Below are 17335 nucleotides of genomic sequence, written 5' to 3'. Positions count from 1 at the left end.
CCCATTTTAGATGTAAACACATTTATATTTCAGAACTTTGTTTTCTTCTTATTTCCTCTCACATTCACATTCTGACAACTCCTAAGATTTATCTGATGTAGATAATGTAGTTCACAGCAGCTACAACTTGCTGCTGACACACTGATGCCACAGTATTAATGTTCTAAAGATGGTATGTATAATAACATATCAGTTATAGTTATTACTTTAACTAATAAAGTAATAATTAATTAATGTGGTGTGGAAATTTCCCCCAATGAGGGATCAATAAAGTATTCTCTTCATTCTATTCGAACTCCTTTTTATTGCTAGTGCTTATGTACTTTCAGTAGGATTTTTCATGCATGATTTCCACGTGTGATAGAGAACTTTAACTTAAGTAAAACATCTAGATACAAATACCGTTGGCTGCCAGAACATCTCATTTATATCAGAACTGGCTAGCCTAAATATATAACTAAATACAGAGCTTAAAATAAGACAAGATAGCTGCTTTGCATACACTTTACTCTCCTCTGCAGCTTCACAACAGCGCATGATGGAGCTTGTTCCAACAGCCTTGAAGGAGCCCCACATATGCTGAGCATTGGCTGATTTTCTTCACTCGGCTGATCCTGAACGATCTCAGCTGGTTTTGGGTCAAGTAAATCGCTCTGCTGCTTGGTGAAAAAGTCCTTGAAGAACCTGGAGGTGTGTTTTAACTCATTGTTGTGTTGAAATCAAAACGATGGTTCCATTATGCAGAATGTTGTGGTAGTCATGCTGGTTAAGAGTACTTGCAACTCAGTTTCAATGGATTATTGCACTTCTTTGTAGTAGTGGTGTAAGTGTATCCTGCTTTTAATAGATTTTGCCAGCAGAGGTCGCTTAAACTCTATTGTGAATGAAAGGCCAGTGAGCTGTCATTTGTGCCATACAGCTTGTACGTCAGCCAGACACCAAAACAGCTCAACAGGGGAGGAGGTAAACAGGATTCACTAGTTTTAGATCCATTTGTGTCATTCCTTGAGCAGACAGGTTGAGAAAAGGTTACTGTTTCATATTTATGTAAGATTAAAGAAGCATAAATAAACAGCATAAGCGACAGTCATCGATATCCAGATATTCTGTGTGTACCGCCAGACCAAGCAGTGTCTCCCTAAATTGGTTGACAAACAGCCCAACCTGTGTGAAAGACCACTAGTTTCAGCAGGTCAGCTGACAAATAATTCCCTCGTCTGGCCACAAATCAGCAGAGTAACAAGGTTGTCTCTGGCCATTCCTCCGAGCCTCGTCCCCTTGCTTCAGAGCCGCTATCTCCCCACTTCAGTTCTACTTATCCAGTAAGATATAAATATATGTGTGTATGGTGAGAATAAATAGCATTAGGAGGATTTGCAATCAGTGTGCATCATTGCATTTTATTTATTTTTTTCCAATTTCAAAATGACTGAGCAGGAAATGCAAGAGCTGCATGCCTGTGGTTTTCCACATACAGCAGCCAATACACACCGAGGCCGAGGCTGCAAAGTCAATGTTTGACTGTGAACAAAATAGCAGTTTGCAAATGGAATCTTCTCCCGGTTAAAGCCAACAGCCGGGGTCTCAGTTGTCTGATGAGGTGCTTTCATACACTGTGCACAATTAAGAAACTATACATTTTACCTATGAAAGCACCACATATATATTTTTTTAAAAAAAACAAAAACAAAAGCAACTTGTATTGAATTGTAGGACAATTATCAACGTCAACAGCTGAACATTTTCATGAAAAACTGAACTCTTTGTAACTGCGCTGCAGTTAGAGTCGGTGGAAAATGCTTTACAGACTCCTGTTTGAAACAAATCAGTGGAATTTATTTCACATACATTTACATGTATTTCAACAATCTGCTGTTCTGCTTGTAATGGAGATTAAAATTAGTTACTTTTAAATTAGTGTCTGCAATGTGATCACTGTCACTGAGTATTCTACCATAATTCAAACAACAAAATTCCACTTCATCATCCAGTTTCTCCAAATCTCCTTTTTCCATCATCCCTCACCTCATTTATACTTGTTTTTCATCTCATAATCAGTATTGCTGCCTCTGGGGATAAACACAGTATATAGAAGGATGTAGGAACGTAGAATTTGCTGAGTAATAACTGTGCTGTCAAACAGTCGCTATATTGGGTTTGGTTTGATCTTCATGTACTATACATTAGTAGAAGTTGGTAGTTTTTTTCAAAAGAGGACATTGAGCCACATCTTTGTCTCACAAGATCTTCCTTGCATTTGTTTAAACCAGAAAATCTACATGAACAAGACACAATCTCAAATACGTTTGAGCCATCTGCTCTTTTATGACATCATGTAGAATGCATTTAATGAAAAAAGTAAAGTACAGAAAAGTGAGTTTGAAATATCCTAATGTTTAATGAAGGGTGATGTACTGATCAGCAAGAAAGGGGTACAGTAAAACTACGAGGGAAAAGGGAAAGAGTTTGGTACACAAAACATGTCTGTCCACGGCACTCCAATACAATTCAGTCCGCAGGAACTGCTGCCATACCCTTGTGAACTAGCTTCTTGCGTGTCAAGGATGCAGGTGGAGAGCGCAGGGGAGGAGGCGCAAGGGTACTACAGAGATAAGTGTGCTGTTGTTGTCACATAGAAGTAAAGGAAATGTAAGGGAAAAAAACAATTCCTTCTAGTTTTAACTATATCCCTCTGATCAAAGTTCAAAATGGAAGCACCCACCACATGTGGCGCTAACTGCTGGGCCTGATCGTGACTTCCACTTTTCTTACATCTGGGGGTGGGTAGGTTCTGTTTTTTTGTTTGTTTTTTCCTTTTTCTGTTGGTTCTTAAATCCTCTTCAGAGTGCACTCATACCGCATAGAGTTCATAGATCTTCTTGGCGCAATACGCCAGGGCCGCCAGTGCTATCGTATTATGGAGTCTCTTTCTGTGGATGTCATCCCTGCGTACCAATACCACGGGCGTCGAGGAGGTCAGTGTATGCAGGGGCAGCCGCGAGAGTTTTTGGCTGTCATATTCCACCTGGTACTTGCAGCAGGGGTCAAACTGCCACGAAATCCCGTAGAGGGCAGCGCAGGCCACGCTGAGGGCGCCCGCGGGCAACGCCACGTAGCGCGAGTATTCAACGGGCAGTGAAAGTGGTGTCAGGAGGCAAGCGGCGCCTGACAACACAGCCGTCTTGTGCAGGCAGTTGCCCACGGTAATCCACCGGGCCGTCTCATCTCCGATCCGCGTGGGCTCGATAACAATGTATTTATACTGGGCCTCCAGTGCCTGCTCCAGCTCATACTCAAACTGGTCCTGCGCATTCTCCCCATTGTAGATCTCGTGCACGATGTAGCAGTCTGACGCCGCCATCACTCCCCTGTGCAGAAACAAAACAGCAGGCAGGTAACAGTAAGAGAAAGAACAGAGTTTAGAATGAAAAGACTCAATAATCTAAGATTGTGTTCCCTAATTATCTGCTTATGTTGAGACATATCAGTTGGGATTTAATGTTAATTTGTTGATGTTCAGTCAATGCTTTAGCATACTAATACCAACAACTTATTGACATTTGGTTACAATGATACTTGTGAGATGTGTGAATATACGAACACAAGTTCAATCTAAATTCTTAATGGTGTTCTACATTACATGTAACCACAAATTATTTATTAACATTGTTGTTTTCAATGTGTATACTTGGGTCGCATAAGCGATTTTGCTGTGGTTTGCTTCACATTAGAGATTGATCGACTGCTGTTGATTATCTGATCCAATATTCAGAAATTTTCTAATTGTTGGTGTTGTTTTGAACTGACGTCTGGCTAAAAAAAATAAGTTAGTTTGAAAACACCCTACTTTGATTCTGATGCAGTCACCTCCATCTATAGCAATGTTGATCAATGTCCTGCTCACTGCACTGTCCGATTGCTTACATGTCATGAATAACAGACTGTAAACACTGAAGAATAAATGTTGAAAACTTCTCTATTAATTAAGTATATATATCGAAAAGCTTTGTGTTTTTATACCTGTTTCTATATTGTTACTGCAAATGTAAAAATCAGTTGTAAATATTAGTTTCCTTCATTAATAATATTCGGTGTTGATATCAGCCCTGGAAAAAACACGTGTTAATTCCTATTTTACATCAGGTCATAATTAACAAAAGTCAAAATGCAGAGAGCACGTCTGCATTTCTCTAGGTAATTATAAGAGTATTATTTAAGGACAAAAACATTTATACAAACTGATATTTTCCCGCAAATTCCGTTTAAATACAACAGAGACGTGTGTGGATCAGTGTCAACACTCCGAGGCCTTTAAGTGCACCTTGAGTAAATGGCAAACAAACTTCAACGACTGAACAGATAAGAAGCGGCTCCAAAGACTGCGGAGTATTAGCCAAGATAAAATTTAAAATAATTTAGATTCAAGTGAAAGTCTTCTTAGAGTCCCGATGCAGGGGACACACTGTACCTGAGCGTCGGTTCGGTACATTAGCTAACTCGCTTACATGGTAGAAAGTTGGAGGACTGGCCAGCTAAGTTGAGAACCGTTTTACTTCCAGAACAGGTCGACAAACACAGCGGACAACACTCTAAGCTGAGCCGCAGTCGTGCAGCGTGCAAGCCGCATAATATCGCTCCGGTTTTCGCTTTGACACACGGTAAAATCTAACTTTTCACGCAGTTAATCGGCCGCTGCGGAATAACCAAAACATCACATGAGCTGCTAGTTTGTTTCCTTGCTAACGTTAGCTAGCCGTACACGTTAGCCAGCTAACGTTAGCTTACCATGGGCTAAAATTCCGACTTCTCGTGTTGGCGTTTAACTTTGAGTCCCGAACGGTGTGCATGTTCGGGATCAGGTGAACGGTGACATCGACAAAAACATGCAACGTGGTAAAATATTTTCGTTTAATGGCCAAGATGTGGAGTAACTGACCTCTCCCTGCTTACTGGGACACCGCGCCTCCTTCCCAGCGACGCCATGTTGGAGATACAACTGTGATTGCAGTTGACGTTTACCATGACTCAGCATTCTGGGTAATGTAGTGTATTAGGATTATTGGCACCTCAGATGGAGTGGACAACGGACTACAATTCCCATAATGCTATGAAGGCAGAGTGCCTGCCTTGACGTATTTTGTAATGGCACACAGAAGTTTGAGAGGTCAGACCACAATCTAAATAAATTTAGCAGAAATGAATGAAGGTATGTTTGTTTATACTCTAATAATCAGTTAAATAACTACACGAAATTAAACTGCAAATAAACACAGGAGCCATTAGGTATTTAAATGTACTATTGCATGCATTGTTAAATCCGTAGCAACACACTATATGTAATACAATACACAGTATAACACGTTGTCTATCTGTGTAGTTTTGCCGTGAAATGCGTGCGTGTCGACTCCTCACCCATATTGTGTCCTCGCGTGCTCAGTGTGGGTCCGCGCGCTGGTCTGAGCTGCGTGTTCGCGTGCTGTAACCTGACTATAATAATGGCTGCGGTCAGAAGATCAGCTGGAACCAAACACTGTGACAGAAACAACAACTGTAGCAGCTTCAAATGACGTGTTGATGACGTATTAATACACAATCAATCAATCAATCAATCAATTACACATATCGGCAAATGTGCATGACTTTTAAATGATATTTAACCCTGGGGCTGTGACTCAACCAGGACTTAGAATATTCAGGGGGAGTCACAACAGGTGAATAGATATCACCATGAAACTTCCCCAGTTGATTACTGGCAATAGGACGATTATGTTTTGCATTACAAGTTTGATGATATTTTATTTTTAAATAGAATAGAAAAGAAAATAATTCCTCCATTGTCATTTCACAGTTCACAAGGAAATAAAGCAGCAATCCTGTCAGTGCATTCACACAGTCAGATATACAACAGAAACATCTAGTAGAAAACAAAATAGCTTGTGCAAGTGTATCTATGAAAGCAGCTTATTCTTTTAAAGATAGTAAATTGGAGTCACACATTGCTGAACATGTACAAAAAAGTAATGGCTTAAGTAGTGCAAAGTGCAGTTGTGTGAATGTATAAACATATGCAAACATGTTTAGTTTCAGTAAATAAATATGCAAAGGAGGCGTGTATCTGTCTAAATATGTGCCACTTTACGTACATTTCCACTACAGAAGTCTAAATGTTGCATAAAGTCAACTTCAAAGTTCTTGTTTCAGATTAGAGTCAAAGGTTTTTACACAAGGTTTTTGTTATCTTTTTGTCCTTCTATTAATAAATCTATTTTTTGGCTATGTTTTTTTTTAGGAATAAAATGTTCTATAATGCCACAAGAGATCTTTTCTGCTGTAAAACTCCTCCACCTTCTGCAGGAAGATCAGCTGAAACATCTTAACACTGAACAATAATATAACTGCAGTATTACTTTCTCAATAGTATGTTCAATATCAATATCAGTGTAATATGTGAAATAGCTTTATAATTTCAGTGAAACTGGAAAGTTTGGTGTATGTGCTGCTGAAGTGTATTAATAAATGAATGCCATAATCATTAATTAAAAATAAACCAATTAATTATGAATGATAGAAGAAGTTGCACACATGATTTTATTATTCCTATACTGAGACGATGAGTCCAAGTCATAGCAACTGGCTGTTTATTCTGGATTTTCTTCAAAAAAAAATTCAACATAAGCTAAAGGCCATTTTACTCCCATCCAGACAACTATAAATAAATGATTATATTATAAATACATCCATGGTATATCATTTAAAGTTTCAATGAATGCCTGATAAGATTCTTGGGCTTATTTACTTGTTCTTTGATCAGGATAAAAAAAAATTATTTATACACAGGGTCACATTTACGCAAGCAGGCTGAGAAATTTCAAATTAAAAGAGTCAGAAATATGTTTATATTTCCAAGCAAGGGACTGTAACAGCACCAGTATCCCAGTGTAGACTTTTAGGGGGTTTGTAGTAGTCAAACTTAGGTATATCTATCAATCCTAAACATGGTGGAGTTTGCTTGTAAAATAATTACCATGTGTAGGTTATTAATTGTAAATCATAAATACCCCTCAGATTGTTCATCCGCACAGATTCCCAGAACAAAATCAGAGGACACGACCTCCATGTTCTCAGTGGCAGCTACAGACTGACTCTGTTTTAACCCTAAGCTGCTGTCTGTGACACTGACATTTGTAGAGGACCTTGGACATGGCTGCCTGGTTAAATGTGGTGACTGAGGGGACATGCAGTACTGCAGCACCGCGGGCAGCTGCGTCACTCACTTTATGTTGCACTATATGTTCCAGGTTCCTCAGTAACCAGGAGATATTTTGCAGATGATTTACATTCAAGACTTTAAGGAGTCTGAACCCAATTGCTGATTATTTTTCACCTATTTGTGGAGCAAGTGCCTCTGTGTTGTTAGCAGCGCACAATAGTGTGACACAACCTCAGTCTGTCTGTTTTTGTGTTGCTGGTGGTGTATCATGCCAGGCCACACTATCAAAGATTTATCAGGTACTTATGTGCATGTTTGACTCACAAAAAGTGGAATGACTTACATGCACGCTATGTAGAATTCAGTCATTCAATGCAAGTTCCCAAAAAACATTTTATATCAAGATTCACAGACCTGATGCAATTAGGAACACATCTAGATTTTACTAGTTATGTCTTTTTAAGCATCATAAGACGGTATCTGGTAACATGAGAGCAACAGAGGAATCATGAAGCGCTCATCCTTATGTGAACTTTCTTTCTGCTGTTTCACATGGATCATCTCTACCTGGGTAGGATATGAACAGACACAGCTGCCCAAAAGACACAGAACTTTCCTGCAGGTCATAGGTGTGTGTAGATCAGCCTCGCAGACGGCCTGTAGCCAAAGCCAGGACAACCAGAACCCAGAGTGTAAAGCAACAGATCACACCACCAGAGCTTCAAAGAGAACTATCAGATAAGAGACACTCAAGGAGAGCCTGACTAACCAAATGGGTGATCTTTATTGCTCTACCCCTCCTCCTCTCTCTGCTCTGGACTTAAAGGAATGCGATCAACAGACAATGGGAAAAAGCACCAGAGGATCTTAATGGGACGCTAATATCTGATATTAGTTTAAGTGTTGTTAAATGCTATTCTGATAAATACCCCAAAGCTTAATTACAGTTGGATAAGTCCTTCTTTAATTTATCAGCTTGTTATATAACCATATCCTAAGCATTGTGTTATTTCTGTAATCGTACAAGATAGCTAACTCATGTTTAGACTCCCCGTGAAGCTATACATGCGACACATTCATTTCCAACAAACTTAGCTTTGTATCAGTACAAGTACATATAGTTCTGAAGGAACATTGTTACTTTCAGAGCAAAACTCTGACCACCTCATGACCTCCCTGTAATACAAGGGTGTCATATCTAACAGCTTCTCTGGGAACGGAGCTCGCTGTGATTGGTCAGTAGTTTTACTATTAAAAGGCATTTCACCCGAAAGACTGCGGATTTTCTGAAGGCCATAGAATCTCCCACTTTGGTCCAATGTTAGCAACTTCAACTGCCACACCCTGACCCAACTCAAGCTGAAGGCCTTGTCTTCCAGATGCTGCTGCACCCGGGAAACTGCAAGTATCAAGCTTCTGTCTCTAAACGGGTGTTTCATGATTACAATTGGCCTTTCGACCAATATTCCAAATTTAACAGATTATCTGCTGCTTCAGGTGAAAGGACTTTTAAGTCTCCAAGCCATCACTCTGTTCCACATTTGGTTTTTCACACTCATATTCTCAACCAGTATTTCCATCATTGTTTGTATTTTATATTTAGGGTCCGAGCACACCAGTGCAAGGACCCTATTGTAACCCTTGTGATTATTATTATTATTTATTATTATTTTACCGACTTTTGAAACGCGATTTTGAGGGCCTTAACTTGCACGAAAACTCACCGAAATCACCACATACACCAGGACTGGCGAAAAATTTGATATTTTAAGGGACTTGGACATGTCACTGCCAAAATGGCTCCACAGCACGTATGACCTACAGCTACGCAATTTGGTAGGCATGTAGAGCTCGTCGGCACAAATAAAAACGTCTCTCCGCTCCAAGGTCTAAAATGCAACACGGCTCAACTGCGCCCCCTACAATATTTCAACATAGTCCCATCGCGGCTACGTTCCACCTACAACTACGACATTTGCCACACATGTGTAACAACTTGTGACGCACAAAAAAGTCCATTAGCATGTTTCTGTAAACTCAACAGGAAATCCACCATGTTGGAAAAACAGCAACCATGCCAGGACATTTTTGCTTTTTGCCATTTTTGCCACTAAACAGGAAGTGACTCGTAACTAGGCCACACTTGCTCCGATCTGCCCCAAACTCCACATGCCGGATCACAGTCCCGCCCGGAACAGGTTTGCGCCACACCCCACCATGCGCGAAGGCCGACAAGCGTAGGGCGAGGACCCGCCCATCGCCGCTTGCGGCTTTAATTTATATTTGTTGTTGTTATTTGTTTGTTTTAGTTAGTAATAAATGTTGTGTGTGTATACAGTTGTTTCCTGTGTTTTCTATAGCTTACTTTCAGTCACTTTACGCATCCGATCTTTAGCTACCTGAGCTCTAAGTTAATTCCCTTAACTTTATAAAACACTCTTGACTGATCACCAAGAGTAAACAGTTTATTAGAATTATTATGCTGACTCTGAGATTATATCGCTGGACGAATAATTCAAAGGTTGGTTTAATAATTTTAATTAATGCTATCACTTGCTTTGGTGTGGAAATGAGTATATCTTATTTTCTACCCTACACCTGCTTAGTCAATTAATTTATAATGGCCTGTCTTCGTTTTGCCACCTGATGGCGCCAACGTAGAGCCTTTTAGGACCTACACAGAGTAGCTTTAAATGTCCCTCATCGTGAACCAACAAAACATAAATTAACAACAAACTTAAATTGCCTGCTGTGATTTCATTTGATATGCACTCATAGTTTAAAGTAGTCTGTTCTTAAGTAACTCATGCATTGCTGCACATGTAGTAATTATTTCAGTGTCTATCTGACCATGTAGAAGTGTTTTGAGGTGGACAGTGTGTGATAAACTACTCTTGTGCCTCAATATTGAAATGTGTGTACTGTGTGAATACGAGAAAAACAAATACTCTAAGCCCACACCCTTAAAAATACCGAAACACAAACAGCTGAGTTGAAGCATTAAGAGACCTTCCCTGCAGACAGAAACTAGTCAAAGCAGTAAAACATGAACTGTCATTGTAAACACATAAGTTATCAGCATGTGATCATTGTAACAGTGTCAAATACTCTCCTAAGAAATTGCCATATACGTATGTGCACATTCTTCCGTTTTGTGAGCAACACATACCATGAATAATATGATGTGTATTAGATTCATTTCTTTATTGACAACAAGTACGGAGAAATAAAAAGTGTCTCAAGCACAAAACAATGTAACAAGGATTGCAACATCATGATGCATTTCTTAGAGACAACAGCTTGAAACTTAAGTGGGGCATTTGTTTCCTTCCAAAGAAGCACACAAATATAAAAGAAAAATGAAATATTAAGCTCGAGTGCCTTGACCTATGACTAGACGAGTGCCACCAAAGGAAAGTTCTACAAAGAGATATTGGTTTCCTGCAGGTGGTTTTCTAAGTTATTAAAGGAGACAGACTCTGCACTGTCCTGCCAAGGCGTGTTGAGTAACCTGAGGTATTTTTCTTCTCAACACTTAAGATTGTCAACAGCAAAACCACCTGAAGAGCCAAAAAAGGTTGTTTTTTTTTCTCTCCAAAATATTGTTTTTTTGTGATTAATTTTATCATTTGACATCAGATGAGTACAGTAGTCTTTAATGGGGAAAAAAACGATAAAATGACAGGAAAAGGCTAAGCTTCAGCCACCCAATGTCATTTTCCTGAATGACAGAACAAAGGAGTGTCTGACACCATAGAAATAAATGCCCTGAATATAACAGTGTTGTTTTTGTTGCTGGTTTGAGCAGAGATATTCATCTATATCCACGCTGAAGTGTTGCGCCGTACAGTGACAGACTTAAAAAGCAGTTCATCACAAGGGTGCATCTCACATTTAACATGTACATTAAAGAAAATGAGCTTGTCTTGAGGCTTAGTTAGGATTGCACTTTCAATTTCAGTTTGGATTCTGTGGCTTACGCATCCCACCACTTTTTTATTTATGACTCCAATAATGAGCATTTCATTTCTGTAAGTGGGAAGTAGTTTGGAGGAAAATTTGAACTAAACTGAGGGTTTGGGAAAATACACATCTTAAAAATACAGCTTTTATTTTTTAAAAACAATTCATTACCCACCAAATGTGCCTATGCCTCTTTGCAATCACCTAAAAAAATATGTAGAGTAGCTTGATGTGTTGAAGATGCATTCAAACACACAATCTTCTATCTAACACTTTAGCCCTAAGAAACACAATTTCTAAAAGTGGGAAAAACTGGAAAAGAATAATAATAATAAAACATCATAAAGGAGTTAAAAACTAAACGTCTCAATCATTTTGAGTGTCAGTGGAGTCATAATTGCTTTTCATCCAAACCGTCCCAGAGAAAGACGCCAGGGTCGGTCGTCTGGGGGCGCTGCTCACAACCAGTGAGTCCAAGAAAGGACAGAAGTTTGCAACACACTTTAACGTTTGACTCACATCTGCTTGCAATACATGCCTAACATTTGCTTCAAGTCAGTGCTGAGTATAGATCCTGGAAGTTTCTGCCTGAGGTAACATGCTTAACCTTTGGTTGCTTTGTTTTTACAAGTCGTGACTGGCTGATTCCCCTCCTGCCTGTGTAGAGCGTGAATCCCCCTGGTATGGACTTAACTGACCGGTCGATCCAACGTTCACCTCACAGGCGTCTTTGGTGTGAGATCAGTTGTCTCTGGATTCACCCGCTGTCATGTTTAACAAGGCCTGGAAGGTCCTTTGTTGTGTATCATCCTGTAACTCCAAAGCATGCTGCCACACAGTATTTCTCTCCTGGGAGTCTCTTTCTCCAGCTCTTCTCTGTTTTGGAGCCATGTAGAGTCATTGATAAATATGTTCAAAGTACTGTGGCTGAGGATTCTCTTTGACATATTTCTGAATGTACCAGCAGGTCAGGTGTGCTTTCAGGTCCTCTTCCACCACAAAATCCATGGCTGCCTGCCGTCACACAATGCATAAAATCACAACTGAACTGTTCAGGCAAGTCTTCAGAACACATTTTATACTGAAACATAAACATTCAATTTTCTCAAGTGTGCCTTAATACATTTGCCACGTCAAAGTGGTAAAAACTGTAAAGCAATCACTGAAATACGATACCTTTTCTTTTTTCAAAATAAACTACATAAGGTTTTCCTGTTATATAGGTTTGAAAAAAATAAGAAAATATAAATATTTAAGAATCTAGAATAAGAAAATTTAGACTTTTCCTCTCAATAAATTACTCAGACCGACTAGTTGATTATGAAAACAGGAAGTTATTAATTTGACAACTAATCGATTGTGAAAATTTGGATTCATATGCACACACATACACTTGAGTGCCATTCACTCAAATGTATGAGGTTTAAATTAAAGCTTAAACTAGTGATCATTTTCATAATTGATCAATATGTCAAGCATCAGAAAAGTCCAGCCTATAGCAAAAGCCAATGCCATGAAATGTTTTTTTGTGTGTGTGACAAACAGTCCAAAACACAAACATAATGACAATTTACTGTAAGACCACAAAAAGCAGAAAAAATAATCCACATAATTGTTAATCAATTAATCAACCAATAGTTTACTTTGAATGTCCCTTTAAAGCACGATTCTAAAACCTATTTGTGGTTCAAGTGTAGACGAAAATGGGTGGCCAAAGCAACACGACTCAAAAAAAAATCTTTATTTTTATTATTATCTGTTCATATCAACACAACTTGCTGGTGTTAAATGTACTTAATTTTATGCATATGACCACATTAAGCCTTTAAAATATGAATTCAAATGCCTGAATCAGAAAGGTTTTACTGCCAAGTAGGTTTTCATACACAAGGAATGTGACTTGGTGTTTTAGTGCATAGCAGTGAACAGCAGCATATTGATCAAAAAGTTGTCTTGTTTCAAACTAAACTCTAAGAGTCAGCTTTACCTTGGCCAGATGTTTGGCAATTCCTCTCCCTCTGTAAGCATCTGGAACTTCGGTGTGTTGCAGGTCCACAGTCTTCTTCCCAACATATTCATACAGAAGAACTGCACGATCGTGAGACCCTGAGGGCAGACAGAAGTTGTAGCTCATGTTGGTGTTAAACTAGCCTCCACCCCATCCAGTTTTTTGTGTTTTTTTTTTTTTTCCAAACAGCAGCTTGACCCCACCTTGCAAGAGCATGCAGGGAAAAAATGAGAGGCAGCAAACACACACAAAACTTGTAGCATGTGCTTACAACATTTTAACATTTACAGCTATATGTAAGCCAAGGGTTTATTTATCAATCAAGGTGTAATAGCAGATCCACATATGATACTGCAAAATGGCTGCTTAGAAAGACCAGTGAAAATGGGATAATGTTGCTAAGTGAAGAGAGGCAGAGACTGATAAAGATCTTGGTTCTGATAACAATGGCTTCCAACATTTTGCTGTAAACACATCCCACACAGCTATGAAAACATTAAAGTAAAAGACACATGCAACAGAAATGGTCAAGTTTGTCATAGACTAAAACATTCAAAGCAAAAATGAATGGCAGTTAGTTTAAAAACTTGAAAAAGTATAAATCACTGAGTACATACTTTGGTTTTGAACTAAAAAAAGAAGAAGTGCCACAACCCATAAATAGGTGTGGGTAATAAAATGCAGAGAATGCCAAATCAGGAAAGTTGAAACGACTCATGTTTTAGGGATTAATTAAGGCTGGAGAAAGAAACTGGGTTGTTATAAGAAACCTTTACATATAAAGCTAAGGGATGTCCATTTGTGGCATGTTTGTCTTCAGGAATGCAACAAGGAAAATTTTTTTCATCGTGCCCACAAGAAGCTGATGAAGTTACAAGTCAGGGAAGTCAGTAGCTTTCATCTGGTTTTATTGTCTTGGCCTCGTTCCTGACAATAAAACAATGCCAAAATAGCCACAATGTGAACTGAATAATGCCTGTTGTGTATGAAATGGCAGCCGGAGTTATCAATAAGGGAACGCCGACGATGTTAGCATCAGAGGAAGCTAATGTTCCACCAACCTTTCTCAGCTAGCAGTAGCCAGCTAACTAGCACGCTAACGTTTGCATGGTGAACTTACCATTTAGCCTTATAACAAACTGTCGGCGCTTTTTGTCGTGTTCCACCTGAATCTGAGTGTTGTTTGCGTCAAATGCATTAGCCTGTGCTGCCTGGGCCATAGTAGCGCTGCTAAAGCTGGCAAATGACGGCTATGCTACCCTACAGCTATGCTAACCAGAAATGGCTACATGGAATGATGAGCTAAAAGCAAAACAGTTCATCCAACAAAATCAGCTGTGAGGTCACGTGGCCGGCAGCCAATCAGCGGCCGAGTTCTCAGAGCTGAGAAAACACAGCATCTTTAAGATTACAGAGACAAACATAGACAAATAAATCAGTCAGACATTCAAATAACACTTTGTTATACAAATGAAGTGCTTTACAGGTGAAAGGAATAAAAATGCAGTGAAACAATAATTGAGGAACTAAGGGAAAGCGATCCTAAATAACACAGGCGGAAACCCAAGATGAGATCAAATAAAATAAATTACAAAATAAATAAATAAAATAAAATATCTAATATCAAATTGTAGATACAGTAGATGCATAGGTGAAAAAACAAAATGCAATATAACTTTTGTGTACCACAAAATGTGTGCAATTACTTTCTCAGGGTATCTATTTTTTAACACTTTTATACAAAGTACTTTAAAAAAAAAAAAAAAAAAAAGGGTATTTATTTTATTTTTAAAATATATATTTGTATTATTTTATTGCTGCTGCTCTTCTTCTTTATTTTATTTGAATTTATTTTAATTATTGTTATTTTCCTATATAAAAAGCTGACCCAAGAAAATGCACAAACAATTCAAGTGTACCTGTACTGTAATGTAGGTGTGGCAATCAAACTCTATTCTATTCTATTCTATTCTATTCTATTCTATTCTATTCTATTCTATGAATGATGAAACCAAAACTTTGAGACAAATGTTTTCACACTGCATTCCCTTCGATATTATTATTATTATTATTATTATTATTGTTGTTGTTGTTGTTGTTGTTGTTATTGTTATTATTATTGTTATTGTTATATTTATATTTTTTAATCATCTTTTTTTTAATTTTTAAATTTAAATTAAAATTGTAAAACAATTTTTGAACTTATTTATCCAGTTATTCCTAACTGTCTGTCTTTCTTCAAGTCATATGAGGAAACTGACTCAGTGTTAAAGTTTATGTTATCTAATATAATGAGTCAGAGTTGCATTATGGCATAAGATTAAACTTCAGAAAAGTTGTAATTTCTAAGAAAAAAAAACCTCACTCACCCAATTATCAAACAATTACCACTTCATTTTGCTTTTTCTTCTGACATTATGTACTTCTAATAATTTTACATCTCTCAGCTATTATCTACTGCTTTACATTTACTGTCTTGGCAACACACAGCTAAATGACTTATTAGTTTTGGCACTTTGGCTCTAATTTCATGATGTGAAAGCCCTCTTTTATTCTCATCGTATCAGTGGGGCTTTTACTCAGACAAGTGTTGTATCTAAGTAATTGTTCTCGATAGTTCAGGTCAGGCCATGGCTCACTGATTCACGGGGACAGTTGTGTCGCTGTGTGTCCTCAGCAGAGCAAACACACACTCAGCAGCCAATATCCTGAGACCTGAGTGTGTTTTTCATTCCACAGCTGTTTTCTCCTGATGTGAGACTTGATATTAACTTGATAGATATTAGCAGTATATGGACACCGTAGGCTGGAATGTCAAGTTCACTAAAATTACAGTGTAGTAATCCTGTTAATCTGCCGGCCTAATCCTGTGAAACTCTAATGGAGTTGGTCGACTCACGTGGGATTATGTTTGTTTCTTTGGGACGCTGTTGTACAGACGTGTTTGTTCACTTGAGGCTCTTTTTGCAGATGGGCAACAATATCAGCCAGAAGTTGTCACATTTCTAAAATAGTCGCAATCAGGGTGTTTTGTCTTATTGTGCTGCTGAATATGACGTCCAAGAAGCAGAGGTAGGTCAATTTTTATTTCTTTAGTGTCTGTGTAAAATAGATTAATTTAGTTAATGTAACAAAGATATACCTGAAATGTACACAACACAATATTGTGTAGATCGGTGCCTCAGTTACTAGGCTGTTTGTCTTCCAGAGATGTGCAGTTAAAATTAAGAATAAATTAATAAATGGTTGTGACTGACAACTTTCCAACAGAAAAAGATATTAAACTATAGAGTAGACAGCTTACATATTGAGTACATAAATGCCTGTCTTTCAATTCAATTTGTCTGAACACTTCTCATCTGCTACATGAGTTATTGAGTTGATGAGAAAAATAGCCACACAGGTTCAGGGTCACATTCAAGTTAGGTTACATCCACTAAGCATTCACTGGCTGCTTTAGAAATGAACATAATATCTATGATTTCTTTTCAAATTAAGGCCATAAATTGGACTTATCTGTTGTGAATGTGTTGTTATAGAACATAAATTAAATTATCCCCACAGGAACATAACAACATTATTAAATAAGTGTTTCGTGGAAGTGCAGGGTGCATCGATGATTTATGTTGTCTTCATCTCATTCATAGCAGTTGGCACGAGACCCTGGTCAACACTAAGACCAGCAAACCTGCACAGAAGAAAGGAGGAAAGGTGAGTGCTCGTCTAGAAATTCAGAATGCTGCAGAGTTAGTGATGCTTCTGGGAATATAAATGCAGTCGAAACAAGGATTTGCTCGGTGACACCTCTCGCTGTTTTATTGCCCCGATTAGAAAACATTCAGCAATAAAAAATATATATTTAGGGGTAAAGTATTACAATTTGGCACATTTGAATGCCACAAAATCAGGTAACATGACATAAAATATGCATTTTTTGTTGCTCTGTTTTGGTGGAATACACACATTGTACATATAGAACATATTTCATCACAACAAGAGTAAGTTAGGACGAGATACCTGCCAGTAGGAGATATTCCAAATTATTCAGACCTTTTTTAATTTTCCTGTTCCAGTCGATTGTTTTCAACGCAGCAGTTTTGTTGAAAATGTGAAACTGATTCATCATTTTCTACTCCTCCCAATAAGTGGCATCC

At 38.3% G+C, this 17335-nt stretch overlaps 2 protein-coding genes across 3 annotated transcripts; both read right to left on the bottom strand.

Moving 5' to 3' along the window:
• Positions 1-1380: 1380 nt before the first annotated feature.
• tmem11 (transmembrane protein 11) lies at positions 1381-5501 on the bottom strand. 2 transcript variants are annotated; one of them, XM_008305225.1, is made up of 2 exons: positions 5413-5501; positions 1381-3368 (listed from the first exon to the last, which is right to left on the bottom strand). In XM_008305225.1, the coding sequence occupies exon 2, from the start codon at positions 3359-3361 to the stop codon at positions 2852-2854; it is 510 nt and encodes a 169-aa protein (XP_008303447.1). In that variant the 5' UTR covers positions 3362-3368; positions 5413-5501; the 3' UTR covers positions 1381-2851. The 2 variants fall into 2 exon arrangements, with proteins under 2 accessions (XP_008303447.1, XP_008303440.1); XM_008305218.1 differs by lacking the exon at positions 5413-5501 and adding an exon at positions 4937-5009.
• Positions 5502-10390: 4889 nt separating this feature from the next.
• natd1 (protein NATD1) lies at positions 10391-14482 on the bottom strand. Its single transcript, XM_008305194.1, has 3 exons — positions 14302-14482; positions 13161-13279; positions 10391-12187 (listed from the first exon to the last, which is right to left on the bottom strand). The coding sequence occupies exons 1-3, from the start codon at positions 14399-14401 to the stop codon at positions 12071-12073; spliced, it is 336 nt and encodes a 111-aa protein (XP_008303416.1). The 5' UTR covers positions 14402-14482; the 3' UTR covers positions 10391-12070.
• Positions 14483-17335: the final 2853 nt, after the last annotated feature.

The sequence above is a fragment of the Stegastes partitus genome, unplaced genomic scaffold, assembly GCF_000690725.1.
Source record: "Stegastes partitus isolate 25-593 unplaced genomic scaffold, Stegastes_partitus-1.0.2 Scaffold43, whole genome shotgun sequence".
NCBI classification, from domain to species: domain Eukaryota; kingdom Metazoa; phylum Chordata; class Actinopteri; family Pomacentridae; genus Stegastes; species Stegastes partitus.
This window is presented reverse-complemented; position numbering and strand designations above follow the sequence as displayed.

Coding starts and splice junctions, on each gene's coding strand:
- tmem11 (XM_008305218.1), bottom strand. CDS start 4,983: ATGGCGTCGCTGGGAAGGAGGCGCGGTGTCCCAGTAAGCAGGGAGAG. Junction 3,369..4,936: donor GTCCCAGTAAGCAGGGAGAG/GTCAGTTACTCC, acceptor GTTTCTGCACAG/GGGAGTGATGGCGGCGTCAG.
- natd1 (XM_008305194.1), bottom strand. CDS start 14,401: ATGGCCCAGGCAGCACAGGCTAATGCATTTGACGCAAACAACACTCAG. Junction 13,280..14,301: donor GTTTGTTATAAGGCTAAATG/GTAAGTTCACCA, acceptor GTCTGCCCTCAG/GGTCTCACGATCGTGCAGTT. Junction 12,188..13,160: donor TTGCCAAACATCTGGCCAAG/GTAAAGCTGACT, acceptor GTGTGACGGCAG/GCAGCCATGGATTTTGTGGT.